Raw genomic sequence first — 22,648 nt, forward strand, 5'->3', positions numbered from 1 at the left:
TCACTGCCTCCCTTCCCTTCACACACACACAGACACACACACACACACACACATTCCTGCACTGTCTCCTTCTGCGCACGTGCACGCGCACAGGCTCACACAAACAGCCGCTGCTGCTGCTGCTGTCGCCACAACATCACGAAATGGCGGAACTCGCTCCTGTTGCGGTTATCATCGCTATTATTCACGGAGAGTGTGAGTGTGTGAGTGTGTGTGTGTGTGTGTGTGTGTGTGTGTGAGTGTGAGTGTGTGTGTGTGTGTGTGCAAGAGAGAGAGAGAGAGAGGAAGTGTGCATGTGAGCGTGCATCTGCAGCCTCTGTACGTGTGTGTGTGTGTGTGTCAGTGAGCAGGCAGCTTAACATCTGCCCCACATAGTGCAGACGGAGCGGCCTCTATTATGCTGTCTGACGCACGCGCACGGGGATGTGTGCACGCGCAGCAGCAGCAGCAGCTCAGGGTCTCGTTACATCACGTCCCAAATGTTAAAACAACAACAAACAAACAGGAGGAGGAGGCCGCACGGTCCGCTCTGCTAGCAGACCTGATTTCCTCAATCACTGGCCGCCGTGCACGAGCACTACCTACAGCCCACACACACACACAGGCTATCACACATGCACGCGCACGCACAGCACCGGCTGCAAACCCAGATGAAGGCGCAGGGAGACGCATCCTTGCGCGGTGAGGAGGATGGAGAGAAGCGGGGCTGCAAAGATGGAGGGGGGGAGGAGGAGGGGTGCAGGGAGCGAGAGAGAGAGGGGGGGGGGGGTGGACAGGTGCTCAACAGCCGCACGCGCACGCATAGACACAGACATGCACATGCACGTGCACACAGAGGGAGACATTTACCCGTAGTGCAGACAGGTCTATCTCGTCCAGACTCCGCGCTGGGGAGTCGCTCGCCATGGTTCTCTCGGTAGATACGGGACTCAAGATGGAAGCTTCCTCAACGACCATCGACCGAGAGGTGCAGAGCGGCGGGGATGAACACACACTAACACTCCTTTAAGATGAATAAATCCCCCCCACCCACCCCAAAAAAAGAAAAAAGAAAATTAAATCCCCGAAAATCCGTGCGCGGGCGGCGGATCCCCGAGAGGCGAAGTGACCGAGAGGAGCGCAGGCAGGAGGCGCTCCAGGTGCTACATGCTGCTCGGCGCGGTGGATCCGGTGCTACGTGCCTCCATCTCGACCCCAGATCTGGACAGGAGAGGAGAGGGGAGAGGACAGGAAGGAGGGAGGGAGGGAGGGAGGGTGACGCACACGCACGCGCCCGCAGATCGAAAGACAGGAGACCGCGACGGGCTCGAGGGCACAGCAGCAGCAGCAGCAGCAGCAGCCGGGGAGAGGCGCACCGAGGGCGGACACACTCCGTCCGTCCGTCCGTCTGTGTGGCGGAACAGCAGCGCGCTTCCCGGGAGTGGCCTGTGAGGAGGCTGCGCTTCAGACAGAGACGCCCACAATGACACACACACACACACACACACACACACACACACACACACACACACACACACACCTCCAGTGTGATAGGACAGAGAGGCAGCTGTCTGTTCCTGTATGGCAGGTTATTAAGGACAAAACTAAGTGGTGATCAATCAAGACTCTGAGCTGCAGGTCATTACCACAGTTAAGTGACCAGGACACACACACACACACACACACACACACACACACACACACACACTGCCCTCTCTAGACAAAATGGCCTTTAAAACACCCACACGGGACATTTTCATGCTTCATCCATGTCTCCATGTCACATCATTAAAGGGACACTTAAGGTAACATTAGTGCCCTGTGAGTCCAGCCCCAGTCTGTCTCCAGTCACACTGAGCAGCAGCTGATTTCTCCACCATAAATAAATATATAAATACATAATCCAGCTGCTGATGCTCGATTTTATAATCCAAGTAGCCGTACAGACAAAATATAGACGTGTAGACATCAAGAATATCTGATCATCACGTAGAGAGGCCACCATCTTTGTTACTGTCAGGAAACAGCCGACATGCACGGTGCAGATGAAAAGAGGTCTGTGGTTTCTGGAAGCACCCTCAGAAAAGTGGCCAGTGTTTTTATGGGTGTTCATGTTTCATCCACACAGCGACATCCACTCGGGTCCCGTTTCCACGTCAGGTCCCAGCATCACCAACCTTTTTTCCTCGACCTTGATGGAAAACACCATGGGTGTCATTGACGTGGGGCTGTCGGATGTGTTGCACGCTTTAAATGCAAAGAATTGTGGGGCAGCATTGCGTCCTTTCCTGCGGTAAAGGATGGCCCAGTGGATGGACACCAGCTCTTATCATGGCTCACTCAGTTAGGAACCCTCCAAAGCAAAAACAGACCAGCTGAGCCTGGTTGGTGCCAGCCATCAGTGGGTGACCAGACAGACCTACTGGGCCCAGAGGCTCAGGGCTTCTGCGTGAAGCCGCTGTTATTAACTTTGCATCTTTTGCTGCGCAGACAGCTGGTTTAGTCTTTCATGTCGGTAACAGAGCTCCAAAAGTCCTGCTGAAAACTGAGCGAAGAGCCAAACCACACCAGAGTCTTCTTCAGCACAGCAGGATGTTCCTTTAGTAAGTTAAGGTCCATTTAGAGCAGGGGTGTCCAAACCTTTCTCACTGAGGGCCACATACAGAAAAATATCTCCTCTAGCGTATTAAAGTTAGCAAAATCAATCAAATGTAGGTAAATGATGCCTGATAATTGAATATGAGTAAAGGGTTAGGGTCACAGCCCACATCACAGCCTTTCATTTATTAGTCGTGGTACAAGCTGGTCTTGCAGGCTCTTGTTCAGGTGATCAGGTGATCAGTGAGATCCACTAAACATGCCGACCACAGAAGGTCACTGAGCTCATGAAGAGGTCGCTCCTTCTCTCTTCAAAACGGGTCCATGTCTGACCTCAGGGAATAGAGAGAGCGCTCATGAGGATGGTAGAGCAGGTCCCCGTGTCCAGCATCAACGCCTCTGTGGCAGAGCCCTCGTGCTCGAATTATGTTGATGTTGGACCCCACAGGCCAAGCATTAAATAAAATGGAGGACAAGGAATGAAGGTGTATAGATGTTAATATTTATTATGCACATATAAAATCACAACCCTATTCATCCAAACGGGGTCACATTATGTAAACTATCACTCCACACGTGACTATAACCAGCACAGTCTCACTACTACTAGAGATTACAGTTAACAATTACCCACCGCAGATCTTAAACAGGAGAGTGAAGAAACAAACAAAACAATTAACAAAAATTAAAGGAAGTTAGTCCGCTCTCTAACCCCCCCCCAACTAAAACAAATCCTACAAATTAAACTAAAAAGGACAGCAGGATGAACAGTCAGTGGAAAAACACAATTAACAATTAACTTTCATGCATGAGTTATGAAAAACAAGATTTTAACTTTTTTAATACTGATATTTTTACATGTCCAGTAGTTTAAATCTAGCTCCTGAAGCATGATGTACACTTCAGTGGACATGTGATCAATCATAACTTCCTCCCAATATAAAATCAATACCTGGAAAATGTAGCAACTGCATGACTCCTTAGATGTTACTTGATGTCTCCATATGTTTCTAACCTGCATGGTCTCTTTTTCTAGAAGGTCTGAACAGAAACAAAAGAGCACCTTGGTGTTTCTGGCTGTCTGTCGGCCATCTTGGCTTCACTCTGAGTGGATGAGGTGATGCAGCAGCTTCACTGTAGCGGCTGATGTGCAGCAAAACTGATGCATATAGAAGAAGAACAGCTTCTGAAGAGCTGCACACTGCAGTGACCTCTGTGCATGAAAGGGTTAAACACACCCAAAGCAGAAGAACAGTTTTACTAAACATCTCTGTGGCCTCATGCAGACAGTCATCATCACCTGACCAGCTTTATTGTCTCCTGCCCCAGTCAGACAGCAGAGGACACCAGTGTTCCTGTCTCTGCACAGAGGGCCTCCTGGTGCACTTTAACAGCCTTACCTCCACCTTCTTTCACCTTGGCGCACCGCACAGCCCCCATCCCTGGTGTCTCCACACAGCTCGTCCCATTTAAGTCCCATCATGTCAACTGCACCTCACACAGCTTCAACAACATCCTCCCCCGTCCTGCTGCTCTTCAGACCCAGCAGCTCCTCCCTAAAGCAAAAGTTTACCGTCACCTCCCCGCAAATAAACTGAATAGCTGTGACGTCTGTGCTCCGTCACACACCGCGCGTCTTACATCTCTTTACTTCCGCCATTTTCGGTCACCTGTAGCACGTCTTCGATTACGTAGAGGGGGCGGGGCCACTTTGTGATTAACCAATTAGAGGCGAGTCACGATGAACCCTCACCTCTCGGACTCAGAGGTCTTTGCGGGACGAACATCACTTCTGGTTCCAAAACCAAGATGGCGGCGTCCCAAATGCCAAACTGGAGGCTTCAGAACCGATGGATGACGTCACACTGGCTGCGTCTCTACAGGTGCTCCTGTGCTGTACTGATAAGATGCAGGTGGATTTAACTAGATAGACACATTGATAGATGATGTTCTCTTTTAGATTTACACCCTGGCTTCTTCTCAGAAACCTACAGCGTACCTGCTTTTCCACCTGTGCGGCTCCACCCCTGCAAGCAGAGCCAGTTCTTACAAATCACTGCATCAGTCAGCACGTGGAGGGCTTTCTGAGCGTGCAGGGGCAGATCTGTAAACACACACACACACTCCGCTGTAACTGTTCTCTGCAGCTGCTGACACCGTCTCGGCTCCCTCAGGATCCGTCAGGTGCAGCTTCTGACTCATGCAGGACACACCTGAACCAAGGCTGTGATCACGGCAGTGGTGAGAGAAGTACTCAGGTCCTTTACTTAAGAGAAAGCACCCACCCAGCAATGTAGAAATATGCACGAAAAAGCCTGCTGAAGTAAAAGTACACAAGTATTAACTGGAAAAAGTAAATAAAGTATTAAACTGAAAGTCCTAAAGAGAAGTTTAGAGGAAAAGTGCATGATTTGTTGGAGCTGTTAAGAACTGTGACTAACCGCACACTGCTTTTTGTAAGACGTCACAAGTCATTCAGCAACGAGCTGCAACACGTAACTAAAGCTGTCAGATAAGTGGAGTGGAGTGGAAAGTAAGATACTTCCCTCTGACATGTGGAGGAGAAAGGTAGAACAATAACGCACAAATAATACTTATTAATATTAAGCCAAAAGTGTGAGAAACAAAGTGAAACTTGATGTGTTGAGTCAAACGTTGTACTTCAAGTCAAAGCAATGAGACAGTAAATCAGATTATTGGCTGTTTTGTCATCTGAATTTGGATGTTTAATGTTTATCTTGAGTTGTTCTATTTGTATTTACTTATTTATGCTTATTGTATTTGTATCTACTGCAGTTAAAGACACTGAGTTCAGAGCAGGTACTTCCCATAAACCCAAACATTCCCTCAGACACTGTTTGTCACGTGCTTAGACCAGGTTCCACCAGCAAAGACCCATTTAATCTGAGTAAGAATCAGAGAAAACCGCTTTATATGTGAAAGCTCTTTGTGTAGCTTTCCTGTACTGCATGTGAGACGGTTCATGCTGTGACCAGGACTCTCCGGGGGGGCAGATCCTGTATCTCAATGGGACCTTGTCGGCTAAATAAAGGATTAAAGACAGAATCTGCATCACCTACATTGAAAAATACTGCGTTGAGTTTGAAGAACAGAAGAAATTCGTGCACTGAAATTGGGTTTTAACACCTTTCTCCACAAACTGAGCTCCATCACAGCACAATAAGGAGAAACACACACCTGCTGCATTAATACAGCTACACATTTTTAATTTAAATGACAGTCTGTCTAATGCTGTGGCTTTAACACGCCCAGATCACAGTACAGTACAAGTTTCAGATGGCTTCTGTGGCCCCACCCAGTGGGAGAAATAACAACTGCAGGAGGGAGGAATTTGTGCCGGTGGAGGTTCTCTGAGGACAAAGCTGATTTCATTTTCATCAGTGACATGTGTTTCATTTCTGTGGCAGCAGCGATAAAAACCTGTGCAGAGCGACGGAAGACGAGAGAGGAAAACATCCAGTGATCACAGAAGAGGAGGGAGGCGTGACGGCAGCTGGAGGTGCGATGAAGAGGCAGATAAAACGTGTTTCATTTACTGAAATATTCCTCTGCTGACTTTTATCTTGTTCTGGATCTGAGGAACTTGCAAGTGTTGCACAAAGATACTGAAAAACCTCCAGTGAAAGGAGGATTATTTAGGATTTAACTCTGAAACAATGACGAATCAGTTCCTTTAATTAAAAGGTTTCAGAAACTGCGTATAAACTCAACAAAACTAATTTCCAATTAAAATAAGTCTCAGAACTTTTGGTTTTTCAGGGAATTTATGGCCCTGTAAAATACACTGGTAAATATACATGATGATAAAACTCTCTCCACACTGCCAGTAATAAAACTGTGGTAGTGACATGCTGAATAACTGATTTGCTTACATTTAAATATACTTGTCTAAAAATACAACAAACAGCCTAAAATCATGTGTTGGGTTTTTCACAGATCACAAGTTTCATCACCTTTATATTACTACCACCGCTGATTAAACATATATATGTTTAATGTTTAATATGCTTGAGCCAAAATGCAAGTGCACAAGGTATTTTCACCTACATTTAGCAACAAAGTCCAGATTAGCAGTGTTTCAGATGACAGGAGCATAAATGACAAATGTTGAGTAAAAACAAAACAAAGTGAATACATGAAGACCAAATCCATTTTAATGACTTACTGATACATCATTTATTTATTCCATCATTTCACAAAAAGCGACACGACGTAGTTCTGCAGATAATTTAAGGGGGTCGCCGCAAGAAAACAACAGTCTGTGCAAATAGTGCATTGTCATAGAGACACAGTGATCAAAGCCAGACAGAGAAAAGACGGGACAGGTAAGTGTTTCTCAACCTCTGCAGGCAGCGTTTGAGGACAATGAGGCGACCTTTGGAGGTTTCAAGGCCCATTTTGCAGTACACCTGGTATGAATCTAGGCTTAAAGTGTGTCTGTGTTTCCACTAGACACCATAAAATCATCTAAAAGAATAACTATATCCAAATTATTTTGGTTTAAATTCAGTTATTGTGAACGCACAGAATATTTCTTCAAACTATTCCCATTCAAATCAACTTCTTTGCAGATGAGCCCATCGTATTTCTGTAGGGTGAGTTTAGTTTATCGCTCTTGATATTTCTGTTTTAGATGTGAACAGGCTGGTATTGCACAGGACAGCAAACTTTAAACTTTTCGTTTGCCTTTCTTAGATTTACTTTCCTCGGCTACATTTGGGGGGTTACTGCAAATTTTCTTGATTTTTTCAAAATCTAAATTCATCACAAAGACTAAGAACCGGAGCACTGGAGCAGGAGGTAGAAACACGGGGAGGTAGAGAAGAAGATTAGAAAGAAGAGCACATTTAAAGTCCCATTTTCTTTAAATATTAACAGTAGAGAAGCTTAAGGTGTATCTGGCAGACACGCAGCTTTTAGACAGGCACACTGTTAAGTATCAATAATGTCCGTGGCTTTAAAGGCAACCATTCAGCTGACAGGGTTCATGCTTTTATCTGTAACGCTTAATGGCAAGGAGCTGCTGGCATGCGGTCGGCTGCACGTATCCTCTCAGGTTTTTTGGGGGTAAAATTCATAGCACGAAACAGGGCCATGCAGATAATTTACAGACCAACAGGGAAGACACCGAGGAAGAGTGATGCTGTGTTCCAGGAATGTCGGAAAATCGGAAATTCGCAGACAAACACAAATTTGGATTTCAAAAAGGAAACGCGATTGTTTGTTTGTTGTAAACTTGAATTAGATGCCACAAAACCTTAGAGCTGCACTCATCAATATCTTTAACCTTCATGACAGATTTTTTTTTTTGGCCTCTTGGGGGCGGCGTAAACTTTCAAAAGCAAAAGGTTGCTAATTTACATGTTTAAAGGTCAGACAGAGGAACATTAATATTCATTTGTAGCCCGTCTGGTGAATGTGAGCCCACTATACACTCACTCTCTTTTTGAAATCAATAAACAACGGACCAAATGGTGTTGCATTATATGAACTGTGTCAACTCACAGTGACGAACCTACAGAGAATTATGAGCAACTCTGCAGTTCACCTCAGCACTACGAAGGTTTTTTTAAAAACATTTCTTAGCACCTAGTTTAGGTTTTACGGCACATTTGCGATTTTGGTTGAGTGTCGGTGATTTCAGTGGATCACAAAATCTTTAAAAACAGCAGACAGACAGTTAGAAACTAGCTGATGAAGAAAGTAAAACAATTTGCTGCCAACAAGCCAGATATTCCCCTCAGGAGGTGGTGGAGACCAAAACCAGAGCTAAAAGACAGTAAACAGTCGACTTTGGTAAGATAAGTTGTTTTGGTGAAAGCATAAAATTGTGTTGCCACCAGTTGGTCCAAAAAAAAGAACGAGGCTTTCAATGTACAGAAAAACAAACTAATGTTGCTCTGGAGTTGACTGTCGCTCAAGATTTTCCTCCATCTGACATTGATGAAACGCAGCATCGTAATAAACTTCATCATGCATGAATCTGCAGGTTTTGTAGTTCAACAACAGCACTTGAGTCCATAATTTCATGGCAGCTTTCTGGAAAGGACAATTACTCATAATTCTTATTAAATAACTACTAGTGTAACTTAGACATAGTCTTTTAGTCACAACCAGGTCATTGTTTTTCTCAAAAAACTAATACTATATTCCAATTTACATTAGTTTTTTCCATAAAACCTCCAGGAAATTATCATAAAGTGCTAAAAATGAACTACAAAGACCAGGTCAGAGCATAAAAACAGGTCACTTAAGGCTGAATGTAGAATCCACAGTATGAGGAATGTAGGTGAATGTATGTACTGTATCAACATCGTCATCTTTGGCACTTGTGATCTCCTGTTTGACATAAATATTAAAAGCAGGATTTCATAGATATGAGAGACGAGATATAGAAAACGTCTGAGGGCTCCAACCAGCTCTTCGTCCCCTTCTCCGCACCGCTGTCGTCATTAAAGTGTCCTTTAGTGTCTTTGTCAAACCATCCTCTCTCGACACAGCCAGAGCCAGAGCTGCGTCTGCCGGCCCCGGACGTTGCATAGTGTTGTTAAATGATGGAGCAAGCAGATTTAAAAAAAAAGGAGATTATAGAGTAATAGCTTGGTGGTGAGGGGGAAGGAGGAGGCGTGTCAGGCCTCAGAGTTGATCACGTTTTTTTATTTTCCTTCTTGTAAACATGGCCCAGGCGGTCAGGCACTGTAGAGTCCAACGCTCCGGCTGCTGGTCGACTTCTCTCCATGTGTTTGTTGCATCCGTTTAAAACAACCAGTTCAAGTGTTTCCAATGACACTGATAACTAATGTTACTCACGTGCACCCAGCGGCACTGCTGGTACAGAGGCACTGCCACGACCACAGCTGACGCCATTTTGGAAGTCATGTTGGCAGCTAATGCTGCTAATTCGGGTAAAGTCAACTGTCTCGTGTTGTTTCCTCCTAAATAATGAGGTCTGGGTTCAGTCCTATAGGAAGACCGTCCCCCTCAAGCTGCAGCTGTGACTCTAAACATTATGTTAATAAGGACAAATATGGTTTATTACAGCTTGGCTTTCATTTCCAAATCACCAGCTGGCTGTCCTATTGGGCTGAAATGTTGGTGTGAGCATATCGCTAAGAATCGGTCCAAAGAGTAAAGAAAAGCAGGCAGTTAGAGAATCGGACACGTTGGAACCTAAACAGTTTATCTCCAGATTATCTGAAATCATCAAAGAGAGAGCGAGCACACCGACATTTTAAACTGAACCACAAAGTCTGTAAACTGTGATGGATTTTACCACGAGCCTTCGTTCTCTCTTCCGTTCTTTATACTTCCTGCTTGTGTTTGTTGACCAGTTATGTTGGTAATACTATCATGAACACACCATCCAATGGTGGAGCCCACTGATGGTGGAGCCTACTTTACTTCATACCAGATATTTGCTCCAAATAATCTCTCAAACTATCTTTTAAACTCTCTGAATTTCTTAGTTCAGACCAGTGCAAAGTTGTTTTGGCTGTGAGAGGGAGACTGATGAGGAAGATGCAGCGCAGGCAGACGGCACCAACTTCAAGCTTTTCACTGCACCAACACCCTACTTTTGACAATCATCTGCTTTTTGGACAAAATCACACTGTTCCTTGCAGACAGAAACAAATGGTCGATGGGCCTCTATTGGTACACAGAACAAGGGTTGGGAACTACTGTAGTCAAGCACGAGGCTCGATTAAAGGCAAACCTACCTTTTTAGTGATTTACACTGGCGTGTGACTCATGCAGCTGTTTATCTTTTTAAGGGAGTGAATGAATTTAAAAAACACTAAAAAAAAAAGCAGCTATTGGAGCCACCATTTTCAAAAGGCTGTGCAGCTGTTTTCTTCCAAAATGGTACCAGAGTGGACTGTGTGGACCTGGAAGCCTTCCATATGCTGTGAGCGAACACATGAATGCACAGGTGAGTCCGTCTGCCTCAGGTCCAGACCTCCATGGGCACCATGGCCTCCTTGGAGCCGATGGGAGGAAGCAGGTTCTGCTCGCACAGGAACTGCAGGGGAAACTGCACCAGGAAGCCGCGGATCTTCTTCAGCTCCTCGTGAGCCCGGGCCGGGTCCTCCTTGTCCAGGCCCGGCTTGGCCAGGTAGCCCTCCAGCTCCAGGATGTTCCGGACGTCGCTGGACGGCAAACAGCGGAACACCTGAAGAAAAGAGGATGGACGTGTCGGGGATTTGGTATCGAGAACTGGCTCTGGACTCTGGATCCCATTAACATTTCATGATTTGATAGTTACAGCGTCATATTATATTTTCATTTTCATCATGATAGAGCTAAACAGAGGTGGAATACACACGGATTTGCAGACTCACCCTCTGGTAGATGGTAGCGTTGCGCGCGCAGGTCGCCATCCAGACTTCCTTGTAGAAGTGGTCGCTGATGGGATCCGACACGTCGATGGAGGAATCAGTGTTAGCGCCCAAAATCATCCTGAGAGACACCGAGAAACATTAAACAGCTACGATAGTTGGCACCAAGAAACTTAAAGAATAACTCCAGTATTTTTAAACCTCGGCCCCATTTTTTTATATTTTGGGTTTGAATTGATATTATTTAATTGAAATACGTCCACTGACAGGCTCAGAGTGTTATTCTGAGTGTGTGACAGCATCATGGAAAGGATCCCTACAGAGAGAGACCTGGAAGATCCTTTTGGTTTAACCACAAACAGCACACACACCAGACTACATTCACTAAAACAGGGATTTTAACTTGACTTACATTACAAAATCTGACTAAATCATGACTACAAATCTTGATTTAGAGACAGCTGATTTAAATATATGCTTCAAATGAAAGATAAATACATTTACAGATAAATAAAAGCATCCCTGCTGCATGCAAATAAAACATTTACGAGAGATTACGAACCGTGTTCTCTTCTCTTATTTCACATTTAATGTCTTTAAGCTACATTTCACACAAAAGAACATTAGCAGAAAGATGCACTGGATAAAGAAATGTAAATAACACAGTACTTGAAGCACTCGAGGCGAAGCTGCAGGGCGAATTTCCCAGCTTGGTACTCCTGTCCGTCCATCACCGCGGTCACCGTCTCCGAGTCCTCCACGATCACCGCCACCTCGCTGTCCCTCTTTCCCAGCATGCTCCGGTCGTTGATGTTGGCAGAACCTGCGGTGACGCCGGGGAACAAGGCGAGTTAGAGCAGAGACTCGGCCAGCAGGTGGCGCTGCAACACCTGATTTCACCCTGAAGTTAAAGTTCTCTCTCATCTGTGACAGTGCCCTGGTGACACGTTCACCAAAACATATTATATATATGATAAACCGTATAAAACATCCCACATCAACACATTTAATATGTTGAATGTATAATATTGAGCCAACTCCATCTCCAAATATGTAAAAATGGGGCCCAGGTTTAAAAATAAAGACGGCCTCCTTTTAAATGCTCAGTTCAAGTGCCAAAACACTGAAATGATCAGATTTGTAAAAACCTCACCAGCACTTTTCTGCATATGTTGGAAACCGAATCCCTAAAACTCACCACAGCCCACCAGATCACTTTGGTTTCACAAATTTCAGACTTTTAAAAAACCTTTGTCATTTTTCTTCTGCAGCATCTTGCACATAAAGGATGTCTGCGTCTCTCTCTGCAGCTCTGGTTTCCTTCTCCTCTATTATACATGTTCAGTTTGGGTGTCAGGGGAATATTTCAATCTCGTAATGGAGACATTCAAGCTGTCGTATCATCATCAGACAAACGCGCGGTATGATGAACGTGTCCAACGTGCTTACCGATAATGACGGTGTTGTCGTCGGCGATGAGCATCTTGCTGTGGACGTAGATGAGCTCGGTGACCAGCTTCCCCTCCAGGTCAGCGTGAGTCCTCAAACCAGCGATGGAGATGTAGTTCATCCACTGGTCTCCCACTGGAAACCACCAACAGCCAGTCAGAGCCACATTCAGGACATGTTGAAGCTCATTTCTCATTTCTAAAAACTAATTTGAGTCTCTTAGTGCACTGAAACAAACCTGAAGGTAAAGTGTTTTGTATTATATCTGAGGAAAACATAGAAAACCAACAGTGTGATTAAAGGCACAGCTCATCTAAAAATAAATGAAACCACACAGCAGATGTGCAGATGTGTTCTCTCTTTATTTGGGGCTCTGGCATGTGTTTTCTGTCATGTGTATTTGGCTCTACCCAGCTTTAATGACATGTTTCTTAAATACTGTACATGTCCGTCCTCCAGATGTGCATCTGAAACTTTTATTTATCCAGCAGGGCGGCTTTAATAAGCACAACCACTCTCAGTCGTAGTAATGTCCTTCTGTACTTGCAGTCAGTTTTATTCTCACTTTGTGCTGCTTTATTTTATATGTTTTCTATTGCAGTAAATGTTCTTTAACTAACTGTATGTGTGTATGTAATCTGTTCTATGTGAAGCACAGTTATGAGTACAGTGGTGGCTGCCATGCCATGTTTTACCCCTTCAGGGGCGTTTAGGTTGAAGAGTTTTAAGAAAAACTAATCTAATGTGATATGTACCGCTAATGTCTGTGCTTCAAATTCTACTGTAGAGCTGTGGCGCTGCAATATATCTCTGCAGTTTGACAGTTTAGCGTAGCGATGGAATAACTGTCTGCATGTCGGCCGTTCAGGGAGGCGATCGGCGTCTGTCCGTCTGTCTCTGAGGACAGAATAGAGGCGCTCGGAGTGGCCTCACAAAAACACCCTATGTGGAAGCGTCGCCCTTACGCTATTTAAAAACAAGGAAAACGAACACACGCAGCTCGAACATGAACGTGGACAAGTAATAAATAAATAAATGCTCTTAAAACAACAAGTCGCAGTGATGGCGGTAATGAGATGGGACCTGCAGTAGGAGTCACCCTCACAGTCCTGTTATATGAGGATGTAAAACCCTAATTTAACATATAATTGATTCACTTACAACCACTTTTCCTGTGTTAACACATGTTTTGTCCTTTCAAAGCAGACGCAGGTTACAGCTGTACACACACAGTCAGTCAGTCAGTCTGGGACTTACTCTCTCTCTTGAGCTGGGAGATGATGGAGTGGTCTCCTCGGTTCATGGTCCTGCAGGGAGCAGAGGGGCACAGGAGGGTCAGCAGCAGCCCCACATGCCTCACAGTACGAGCCTGTGTGTGTGTGTGTGTGTGTGTGTGTGTGTGTGTGTGTGTTTGCACGGGGAGGCCCGAGTGTTTACTCAAGAACACCGCCTCTACAATGACTGTCCCTGAGGTTAAAGAGTCACGGTGTGGTGATGATCTATGAGTGGCTCCTTCCGGGATTTAAACATTGTCAAACAAACTCAATCAAGCAGGTGGGTTGTCACACACACACACACACACACACACACACACACACACACACACACACACACACACCTGTAGTTGAAATGCATGACGGCCTGGATGGCGCTGCCTCCTCCAGTATTGATGTCTCCTTCGAAACCGGGCAGCAGAGGCGTCACCACGTACACTCGGTACCTTTTACCTTCCCTAAAACACACAGACACAGACGAAACACTTTATTATTATTATTCATTCTTTTATACGTCTCTTTTTCGACTGGCACTACTCTCCTGTCTGCTTCTCCTTTACAAGTGATGTCTGAAATATCTGTATTTTAACCATAAGCACATCACAAAAACAAAGATTTTGAAACCAGCTGATGAGAGCGGCTCCGATCTGTGCGTCTGCTTTAAGAAGCAGAAGTTTAGGACGCTTCAGTTCCTCCAAGCTGACCATAAAAACCTCAATAACCCTCCGAGTAACTGTGAACTTTAACTGTTTCACAAAGCAAGCGATGAGAAAAAGCACCTTGTGAGACAGACAGTCGGTCTAAAGGAGGAGGGACATGCAGAGGAAATAAAGCTGGAGTATGTGGTGAGTAACAGACCACACACACTCTACAAACACACCGTTGCACAATATGAGCACTTAGATGCTGGATCTTTAGATTAGAAGACGTGATATTAGCTTTGCAGCTCAGAGCCCGGCAGAGGAAGCTTGAGAGACCCGTTCAAACACTCGGGGAAGTTTGTTTCAACACCAAACAATGTTTTCCTTCATATCAGTTCACATCTAAACCAGGAGAAACAGCAGAGGCAGAGCACTTAGAAGAGTTTATACACCGAGGAGATCAGCTTAGGTGCCAGTGTGTGTTTCCCTCTGTTCTGTGCAGCATGTGTGTCCTCTGATAAGCTCTGGCAACAACATATCACACACACACACGCACAGAGACACACACACACACACACACACATACTGAGCAGACTTGTTTGAAAAATACTCAAATAAATCCTCCCAGATGCCAAGTCAAACACGACTTGTGATATGAAATCAGTCATCTGTAAGGTACACACAGCAACAGGATCACAGCCGTGTGTGTGTGTGTGTGTGTGTGTGTGTGTGTGTGTGTGTGTGTGTGTGTGTGTGTGTGTGTGTGTGTGTGTGTGCGCATGGTTTGTGTGTTTCTGGGAAACCATGTCAAAATAAACACACACACACACACACACAAAGACAATGTGAGTGATTATCATGTCTGTGTGTTTTTCTTATAAATGATTTCAAGGTAAAAGGTAAAAAGGTAAATACACACAGCAGCCATTTAATTTAATATTTGGTATCGAGTGTGTGTGTGTGTGTGTGTGTGTGTGTGTGTGTGTTACCTATAAGCTCTGATGATGCGCTCGGCGATAGCGTCTCCTATCTTGTTGAAAACGTGTCTGTTGTCTGCACAGCTGATGAAAAACTGATTCTGAAAGAAAAAACAAACAAACGTTTGTCTAATAGTGAACAAGAAGATGAACATTTGGCCTCAACTCTTCCTTCGCTTCTCTGAAAGTGAAGGAAAGTAAAGTGATCCAACTCCACAGTCAGACAAACCCTAAAGTGACTGCTGGTCAGATCTAAAGTGTAAAATGGATCACTGATCATTAAGTGTTTCCATCAGGATCTTCTCCTCAGAACGCCTTCATTTCTTCAGAAACTCGGCCGTGTTGCAGTTTAGATACCGTCAGAGGAACCTTACGTTTTTATTCCTTGCTTTGGTTTCTAAGGGCTTTCGTGCAAAGACTTAAGGAACTCCTTAAGTGTTGAATATCGAACATGTAGTTGAACATCTTAAGGAAACCAAATCCTCTGAAATCTAGTCGGGCCTAAAGACAACATGAATTAAGAGTCACAGAATGACATGATGAGATATGAGAAGATAATATATCTTCAGTGCTTCAGATGAAGGAGGGTCACTCCTCTGTAAGACTTTAATGGCCCCTGGCTTTGTACATCTAGTAGGAAAACTGCAAACTCCCAGTCTCCGTGAACTACCCACCAGTTCTGTGTGTTCACTGCTAAAAGCTCTCTGCAGCATTAGGAAGGAAAAGAGGCTCACGCGGAGCAGGAATAATATTTGTTGGACAGTTAATCAGTGGTTACGCTTCGTTTCGCCAGCTTTGTTGTCGCTATGGTTACCTACAGCTCGACAAACCAGCGTTCGAGGCGCGCCGTGCACCCGTACCTCTATGTAGATGAAGTGCTGGCTGTTCTCGACGGCGTGGACGTAGGCGTTGTGGATGGACTCCTCGTGGTATTTGATGCCAGCGGACCAGTCGGAGGCTGAGCGAAGGATCTGAGAGAAGGGAAACACAAAAGCTTTAACTTTCAGAAGTTCAGTTTAGGTTCATCCTGGACAAAATGACCCATGAGAGCATGAGGGGAGTGACCAAACAACATACTTTGTCCCACACCAAGTCTATAAAGTATTTAGTATTCACTGAAGTCTGCTTTTATAAGAACTGTCTGATATGTGCAGGTACGTTCACCTTAAACTTATATTCTGCTCATTTTCAGGTCCAAGCTTGTACTTGTGGGGCTACTAGAGTGTTTTTATGTGCTGTCATGTTCAAAAACACATTTTTTCTCTTACTGCAAACTCCCAAAAACCCCACTCCTGCCTAAGGGGAGCCACATTAGCCATGCAACGTGGTAACACCCAGTTCAACAGGCCATAACCTGCCAAATAATCAGCAAGACAACATAAAACACGAATCTTCCCATGCATCTTTAAGCCTGTAACATCTACATATATTAATGTCATATATACCAGCACACACAGCACACAACAGACGTGTTTTGCAGTTGCTGTGAGGACATTTTGCTCACATTCCCACCCAGAATAACGTAAATCCTCTGGTCAGCCAACAGAGGAGCGATCTGCGTGCTTTGCTCGACTTTCAGCATCTCATCACCAGAGCTGGTGCTCTTATGTCTCCTTGAAAAAAGTGAAAGCAAAGTGTTTTTACCGAAAGATTCAGTAATTAAATTGACTAAACTGACTTCTCAGGTCTTCAGACTGCAGCTTTCAGGTTGGACCTGGCATCTGGAAATCTCTGCCTGGTGTGTGTGTGTGTGTGTGTGTAAATGGCCCTTGATGTTTTTATTTTAAAGGTAAAGCACATTGAGTTCCTCTGTAACGACAAAGTTGCCCTGCCTTCTCTGAGGTTCCTTAATTTGGTCCCCCCACGCTGATACCCGCTAACGAGTGATGTCGAAAAGTAAAATGTTAGAAATCTAAATAAATAAACTCCAGTTAAGTCTCAGCTGTGGCGTCAGCGGAGAGAGTGAAGTTGAAACCGACGAAGAAGAAGAAGAAGGTGATGAGCTGAACGCATGAAGCTCACGTGGTACCAACCTGGACTTTGGCGCGGATGCAGTTGGGGACTTGGTATCGCTGCTCTCCGGCTGTAGTGTGAGATTTGGGCAGCAGACACGGAAACGACGGAGAGCGGTACTTCGGCTTCACAAGCTGGGAAAGACACGGAGAGAAGAGTCAAGAGGCGTCCACGCCAAGACAACAGGACGATGTGCTGACGTGAGATCAGCGTCCACTCGCTAATCTAAAGCATCGTTTAGGCTGCACAAGTTATCTTCCAGTCTGTAAAACGTCACTCAAAGGTCACACACTCGACTTTAATTTGAATTATTTATGAGTCATTTGCTTGGAGCTGCAGCCGAGAAATTATTTCCCTGTTTATGACCGATCCTTTAACTGTGAAACACTTGTATGAGCTCCCTCCGATGTGCAGTAATGATGCCTGAGGTATCACAGCCCTGATGGTTTACTGGTACGTGTGATGGATTAGAGGCATGGTCGAGCTGCAGACACCTGTTTTGGCAGCTGTTCTGATGTCGGAGAAGCTCGCCGATGGACACACAGTCAGTTAAATTGCACTTCTTTGTTCTTGTCACTGACAGGTCTGATGACTGTGGAGCAGGAACAGATATCGGCGTGCAAACAGCTAATAAAGGGCCTTTTTACGTAGATTTATGGTGAAACGTTGGTGGTGAAATGAGGATATTTCTCAAACAGAACCAGGAGTAGGTGTGGCTTTATAAATCCTCACACTCACAGTTTTAGTTGTGCATCTACACAGAGACTTATAGCCACACCAAGCAGTGCTCGCTAAAGCTTTTTAAGATTTTGGCTTCACTTTTACTAATAAGAGGCAACAAACTGTGAAAATAAAGACGTCCATCTTTGTTTGTTCACAACATTTGGAGGCATTTGTCTCCGTCTGACCTTGGTGAAGTTCCACCGCTGGATGAAGTGTCTGGCCACATCCCGAGCCGCTTTCCCATGAACCACTGAGGCGATGTCGTGCCAAGGCATCCTGGGAGTTGTGTGTCTGTCTATGAAGTCTGAAACAGCAGAAAGGGGAACGTGAGGAGGACGGGAGGCGAAACGAATCGTTCCCCTGCAGCGTAGGTTGGCTGGTAAGGCGTGAGCCCCGCAGCGTGCTCACCATCGAACGGTTTGTCCAGTTGAATCCAGTCCTTGTGCACAAAGTTGCAGTAGTCTTTCCCGTGCCAGAACCGCGTGTTTCCAAACAACTCCCCGACCCCCGTATGGAGACTGCGCACTGAGCCGCTTCCTGAAAAACACACACGAATATCCGGTAATTTATCATCAGTGCACAAGTCCTCCAAAGACCCGTCTGGACTGCAGGAACTCTTCCAGGAACCTTTAAGGAACCAAACAACCTCCATGTCAACTGCAGGAGCTTTGATATGGCACCATTCAGACTGCAGGCAGCCACAAATATCAATATTAAGACCTGAGATGTTAATATTACTGATGCTAGAACCGGCTCACGTAGTTCAATCTTCCAAACACACATTATTCTCCATCATAGCAGCTGCTGCAGCTGTTTTCAACCTCTGGCTGAACAGAAGCAATCTGCTGCTTCGCTCTCGCCTTCGACGTCTTCGTGTTTTTCAGTGAGCGCGAACAGTCGGCCTGCTGAAGGTCTGGAGGAGGTCACGTGATCAACAAATCCCCTCGTGACATCATAAAGGGAGCCAAATCTAAACCTTCACACACCTTCACTGAAAGATGGAGCAGGACGCTCTTTTCTCAGAGCCTGAGGGTCTTTGAACACATCAGGGACATTAAAAAGTGCATTTTGCATAATATGGGATCTTTAACAAAGATTATATAACTAAAAAAATCTTTGCAGATCATCGCTGCCTTGCTTGCCGAGCTATTGAAGCCAATTTCACGTACATTTCTTCCACTTTAGCAAAATTTCAAATCTTAAACTTTAAGTATAAATATGAATATATTCTGTATTTTTAATCAGATCACACAAAAAAACAACAACGAACTGATCCTACTAACACGTAATGTGTGTTTATCTTCAGTGTTGTGAGTGAGAGTCACTGTCACAACAAATACTTACTAGATCACCAAAATGTGTATCAATCCGCCGCTGAAAATAGTCCCCAAAAATTCCTATATTTGCTCCTGTTTGTTAGCACCTGTTTTGGGAAACGACTGAGTCTGAGTAGCACTGGACTTTATCTACCAGCATTCTTCTGATGTGAAAGAACATTTGATCACCAAGACGGAGGCTGCGGAGCATCTCCGCTGTGGTCTAACCTGTTTACAGTGCACCACAGCGCCACGCTGACTCCGACAGTGATGCACAAGGACGACAGCGCTCCAGACAACATTTATAAAACCTACTGCAAGCAAGTTACAGAGCCATGCCAACTCAACTCACCAAGCACGTCATTTAATCATTTTACTTACCTGAAATAAATTGTACTATACTGGTGAGTAATTAGAGCAATTAAGTGTTTTTTTTCCTTAAAATTCTGCCCTTGTTTGCCTGCCGTGGTGGCTGTTTGCCTCACGCTCATCTCTGACACTTCCCATCTATCACATCAGCAGGATAAACAGAGATGAGCCTGGCAAACAAACAGCAGCTCTCTGCTAGCTAATAAAAACAGACGGCATCTGTTTTACTGCAGAAAAAGACACGTGCACAAGGAGAGAAATCTGAGTTCGTTTAAAAACAACATTTAAAAGAGGAAAGAGATTACAGGCTGCAGGACCTCATCGAATAAAAACCCCGGCCCTGTTCGACATGTGTGCAAGACTTTAAAAAAAAAGGGGAAATAAGAGGAGACTTACTTGTTCCCCTGTGATCAAGTGGTGTGTTCAAGTTATTTTAAGTTTTACCCTGCAGATCTACATCCTCCCTTAAATCTGGGTCCACACCCCAAACCACTGTCCACCAGGACTTCTGATTATTTCTGTTCTCACTTAAGCTGAAAGAGCGTCGTTAAATCTCCTGCTTTGTTTGACCAACAGTTCAAAACCCAAAGTCACAAAAGCAGAAATCAGACAAAAGCAGCAAATCCTAACTTCTGACATGCAGATATTTGACATCTGTGTTAAACAATAAACAGATTATCAAAACTGTGGGGGATTTAATTTTGTGTCAATCGACCAGGTGAGATGTAGATCCCATTAGATTTAGTCGATCAGTTTAATATTTTCAGCGACTGTTCAGTCTGATTATCAGGCTCAAGTCTTTCACAACAAACCCAACTAAATTCCTGCTGATGTCCATATCGACAAAATAAAAAAATATGTGAAAAATGGGTGTCTATTTGCACCTGCATGTAAATTATGTAAATGATAGGACTTTCACCCAGGAGACCAGCTGCTAAAATAGATTTCTTTATACATAGACTAGTTTCAGGTGCAGTTTGGTTAGGTTTAGGAAAAGATGATCAGGATTAAAATAATATGTCAAATACAGATATAAAAGTTAGGATTCATTCAGCACAGAACGTGAACACACACCTGGGTGCAAATAACCACAATGGCACACAGAAAACCAAAAGTTGTTCAATCAGGTCATAAAACCACAGCAAAGCACACTGGGAGACGGGCAGCGGGGCGGCAGGGTCGCGACACTGAGACGCTACCGCCACCGCCAACTCACCAGCCTGCCACTGGCCAATAGGAGCCGCTGTCCTCGGCTCTGCCAGCCTGCCGGGGATCAGGCTGTGCTGGCTGCCGACGCTGTTGGACCAACCTAAACAGAGCGGCCACAAACACTGAGACAGCGGCACAGACCGAGGCCGTCGCTGCCGGATGAGAAGCTGAGAGCAGCAACTATTCTGGCCACTTTTGGCTGATAATATTTAGTAATCACAGACTGCCAAACACCGTAAGTGCCTGGGAACCTACGGCAAGCAGAACAGATCAAACGCATGAGGGTTTATTTCAGTGACGTCCTTTCTACCACACAGGACCATTACACCACCAACGTTAACATCTACCGTGTCTAAATTAATACACCACTCACTCTCTTCGTTCTCCAGGTCGCTGTCGCTGTTGGCCTGGGCGAGCCCGTGCTTCTGCAGGTGTCTCCTGATGCTGAACTTCGTCCTCTTCATCCTTCCCTGACCTTTCAGCTTGGGCTGGTCCACCGAGTCGGTCACGGTGAAGATGACCTTCCCGTTGCCCTGCGAGGCGCCGCTGCTGCCGCCGCCGCCGCCGTTGGCCGGTGCAGCCATACTGGGAGAGGCGGCCTCAGCCTACGGATAACCCAAACATGCAGCGTTAATCAGACTGTCAGCTGGTCGTTGTTTTAGGGTCATGAGGTGAGAATAAAGGTGAGAATAGAGGAAATAAGAACAAAACAAGAAAGTCAACAAAGCTTTGTGAGGACTGTTGTTTATAGATAATTCAGTGGGTTTTTTATAGTTTCTTTAGCCTAAGACAGGAGTACTTGAGAGGTGTGTGTGTGTGTGTGTGAGTGTGTGAGTGTGAGAGAGAGAGAGAGAGAGAGAGAGAAACAAAGAAGCGGAGGGCAGGTAGAGGTGCAGGTTTCCTGTCCTCACTACATGTTGGACAATGATCAAGTGACTCTAACAAGGTCAGGTCAGCTGTGTGTGTGTGTGTGTGTGTGTGTGTGTGTGTGTGCGTGCGTGAGATACCTGCTCCAAGTGTGAGCGTGTGACACTCCCGACGTCTGTCAGCCGGTGTTCCTTGTCATCCCAGCGACCGTACGCCAGGTCGATCCCTCCAACGAAGGCCACCGATTGGTCGACGACGATGATCTTCTCGTGATGCGCCCACAGGTAGACGGCGGAGGAGACGTGGTCCGGGTGACGCATCACCTTTTGGGAAAAAAAAAAAAAAAAGTCAAACGCGAAAGACGGGAAACGCACACGTGGAAACAAACGCAGACACTCACCTTGATGTTGGGGTGAAGGTGCAGCAGAGTTCGCTTGCTGTATCCCGAGTTGATGCCCAGAGCCAACTCCACCTCCTTGTACAGCATCACGAAGACACGCACTCCTTGTTGCTATGGAAACAGCGGCAAACCCAAATCAGTCAGTATGATCAATATATCATCTGTGACATCTTGCTCTTGTCGTTCCTTGAATAAATATGATCACACTGAATGGAAACTTTTTAGATCCATTAAAATTTAAATTGAGTTCTGTGGGTTTGCTAGCTAGCTAGCAAACATGGTTGTAAACAAAGCGGGCTTCGTAGATGGTTTATGAGGAAGGTTTGACCTCAAGACAAACATAACTTTTGTTTGTTTACCCCACAGGTCAGCAGGAAACACTCCAGCATTTCAAATTCACTGCCGTGCATAGCATTGGACTTCAGAAGTGATGTATGTAGCCTAGCTTAGCATACAGACTGGTTGCAGGGGGAAAC

General features: G+C 45.2%; 2 protein-coding genes across 2 annotated transcripts in view; both read right to left on the reverse strand.

The window, feature by feature from the left end:
• Positions 1-964, reverse strand: part of tnikb (TRAF2 and NCK interacting kinase b) — a 54,020-nt gene extending 53,056 nt beyond the window's left edge. Inside the window, exon 1 of the mRNA XM_070852977.1 lies at positions 850-964. Within this exon, the coding sequence (XP_070709078.1) occupies positions 850-957 (108 nt within the window). The 5' untranslated portion in view covers positions 958-964. The remainder of the gene's footprint in view (positions 1-849) is intronic.
• A 9,527-nt stretch (positions 965-10,491) lies between these two features.
• Positions 10,492-22,648, reverse strand: part of pld1b (phospholipase D1b) — a 33,772-nt gene continuing 21,615 nt past the window's right edge. The window contains exons 13-26 of the mRNA XM_070852703.1: positions 22,173-22,283; positions 21,913-22,095; positions 21,279-21,510; positions 18,420-18,548; positions 18,197-18,315; positions 17,309-17,422; positions 16,136-16,246; positions 15,288-15,376; positions 14,002-14,115; positions 13,641-13,690; positions 12,384-12,518; positions 11,604-11,757; positions 10,938-11,055; positions 10,492-10,768 (exon numbers count right to left, since the gene is read on the reverse strand). Of these exons, the coding sequence (XP_070708804.1) occupies positions 10,544-10,768; positions 10,938-11,055; positions 11,604-11,757; positions 12,384-12,518; positions 13,641-13,690; positions 14,002-14,115; positions 15,288-15,376; positions 16,136-16,246; positions 17,309-17,422; positions 18,197-18,315; positions 18,420-18,548; positions 21,279-21,510; positions 21,913-22,095; positions 22,173-22,283 (1,884 nt within the window). The 3' untranslated portion in view covers positions 10,492-10,543. The remainder of the gene's footprint in view (positions 10,769-10,937; positions 11,056-11,603; positions 11,758-12,383; positions 12,519-13,640; positions 13,691-14,001; positions 14,116-15,287; positions 15,377-16,135; positions 16,247-17,308; positions 17,423-18,196; positions 18,316-18,419; positions 18,549-21,278; positions 21,511-21,912; positions 22,096-22,172; positions 22,284-22,648) is intronic.

This window comes from Pempheris klunzingeri, chromosome 21, assembly GCF_042242105.1.
Source record: "Pempheris klunzingeri isolate RE-2024b chromosome 21, fPemKlu1.hap1, whole genome shotgun sequence".
Classification (NCBI taxonomy): domain Eukaryota; kingdom Metazoa; phylum Chordata; class Actinopteri; order Acropomatiformes; family Pempheridae; genus Pempheris; species Pempheris klunzingeri.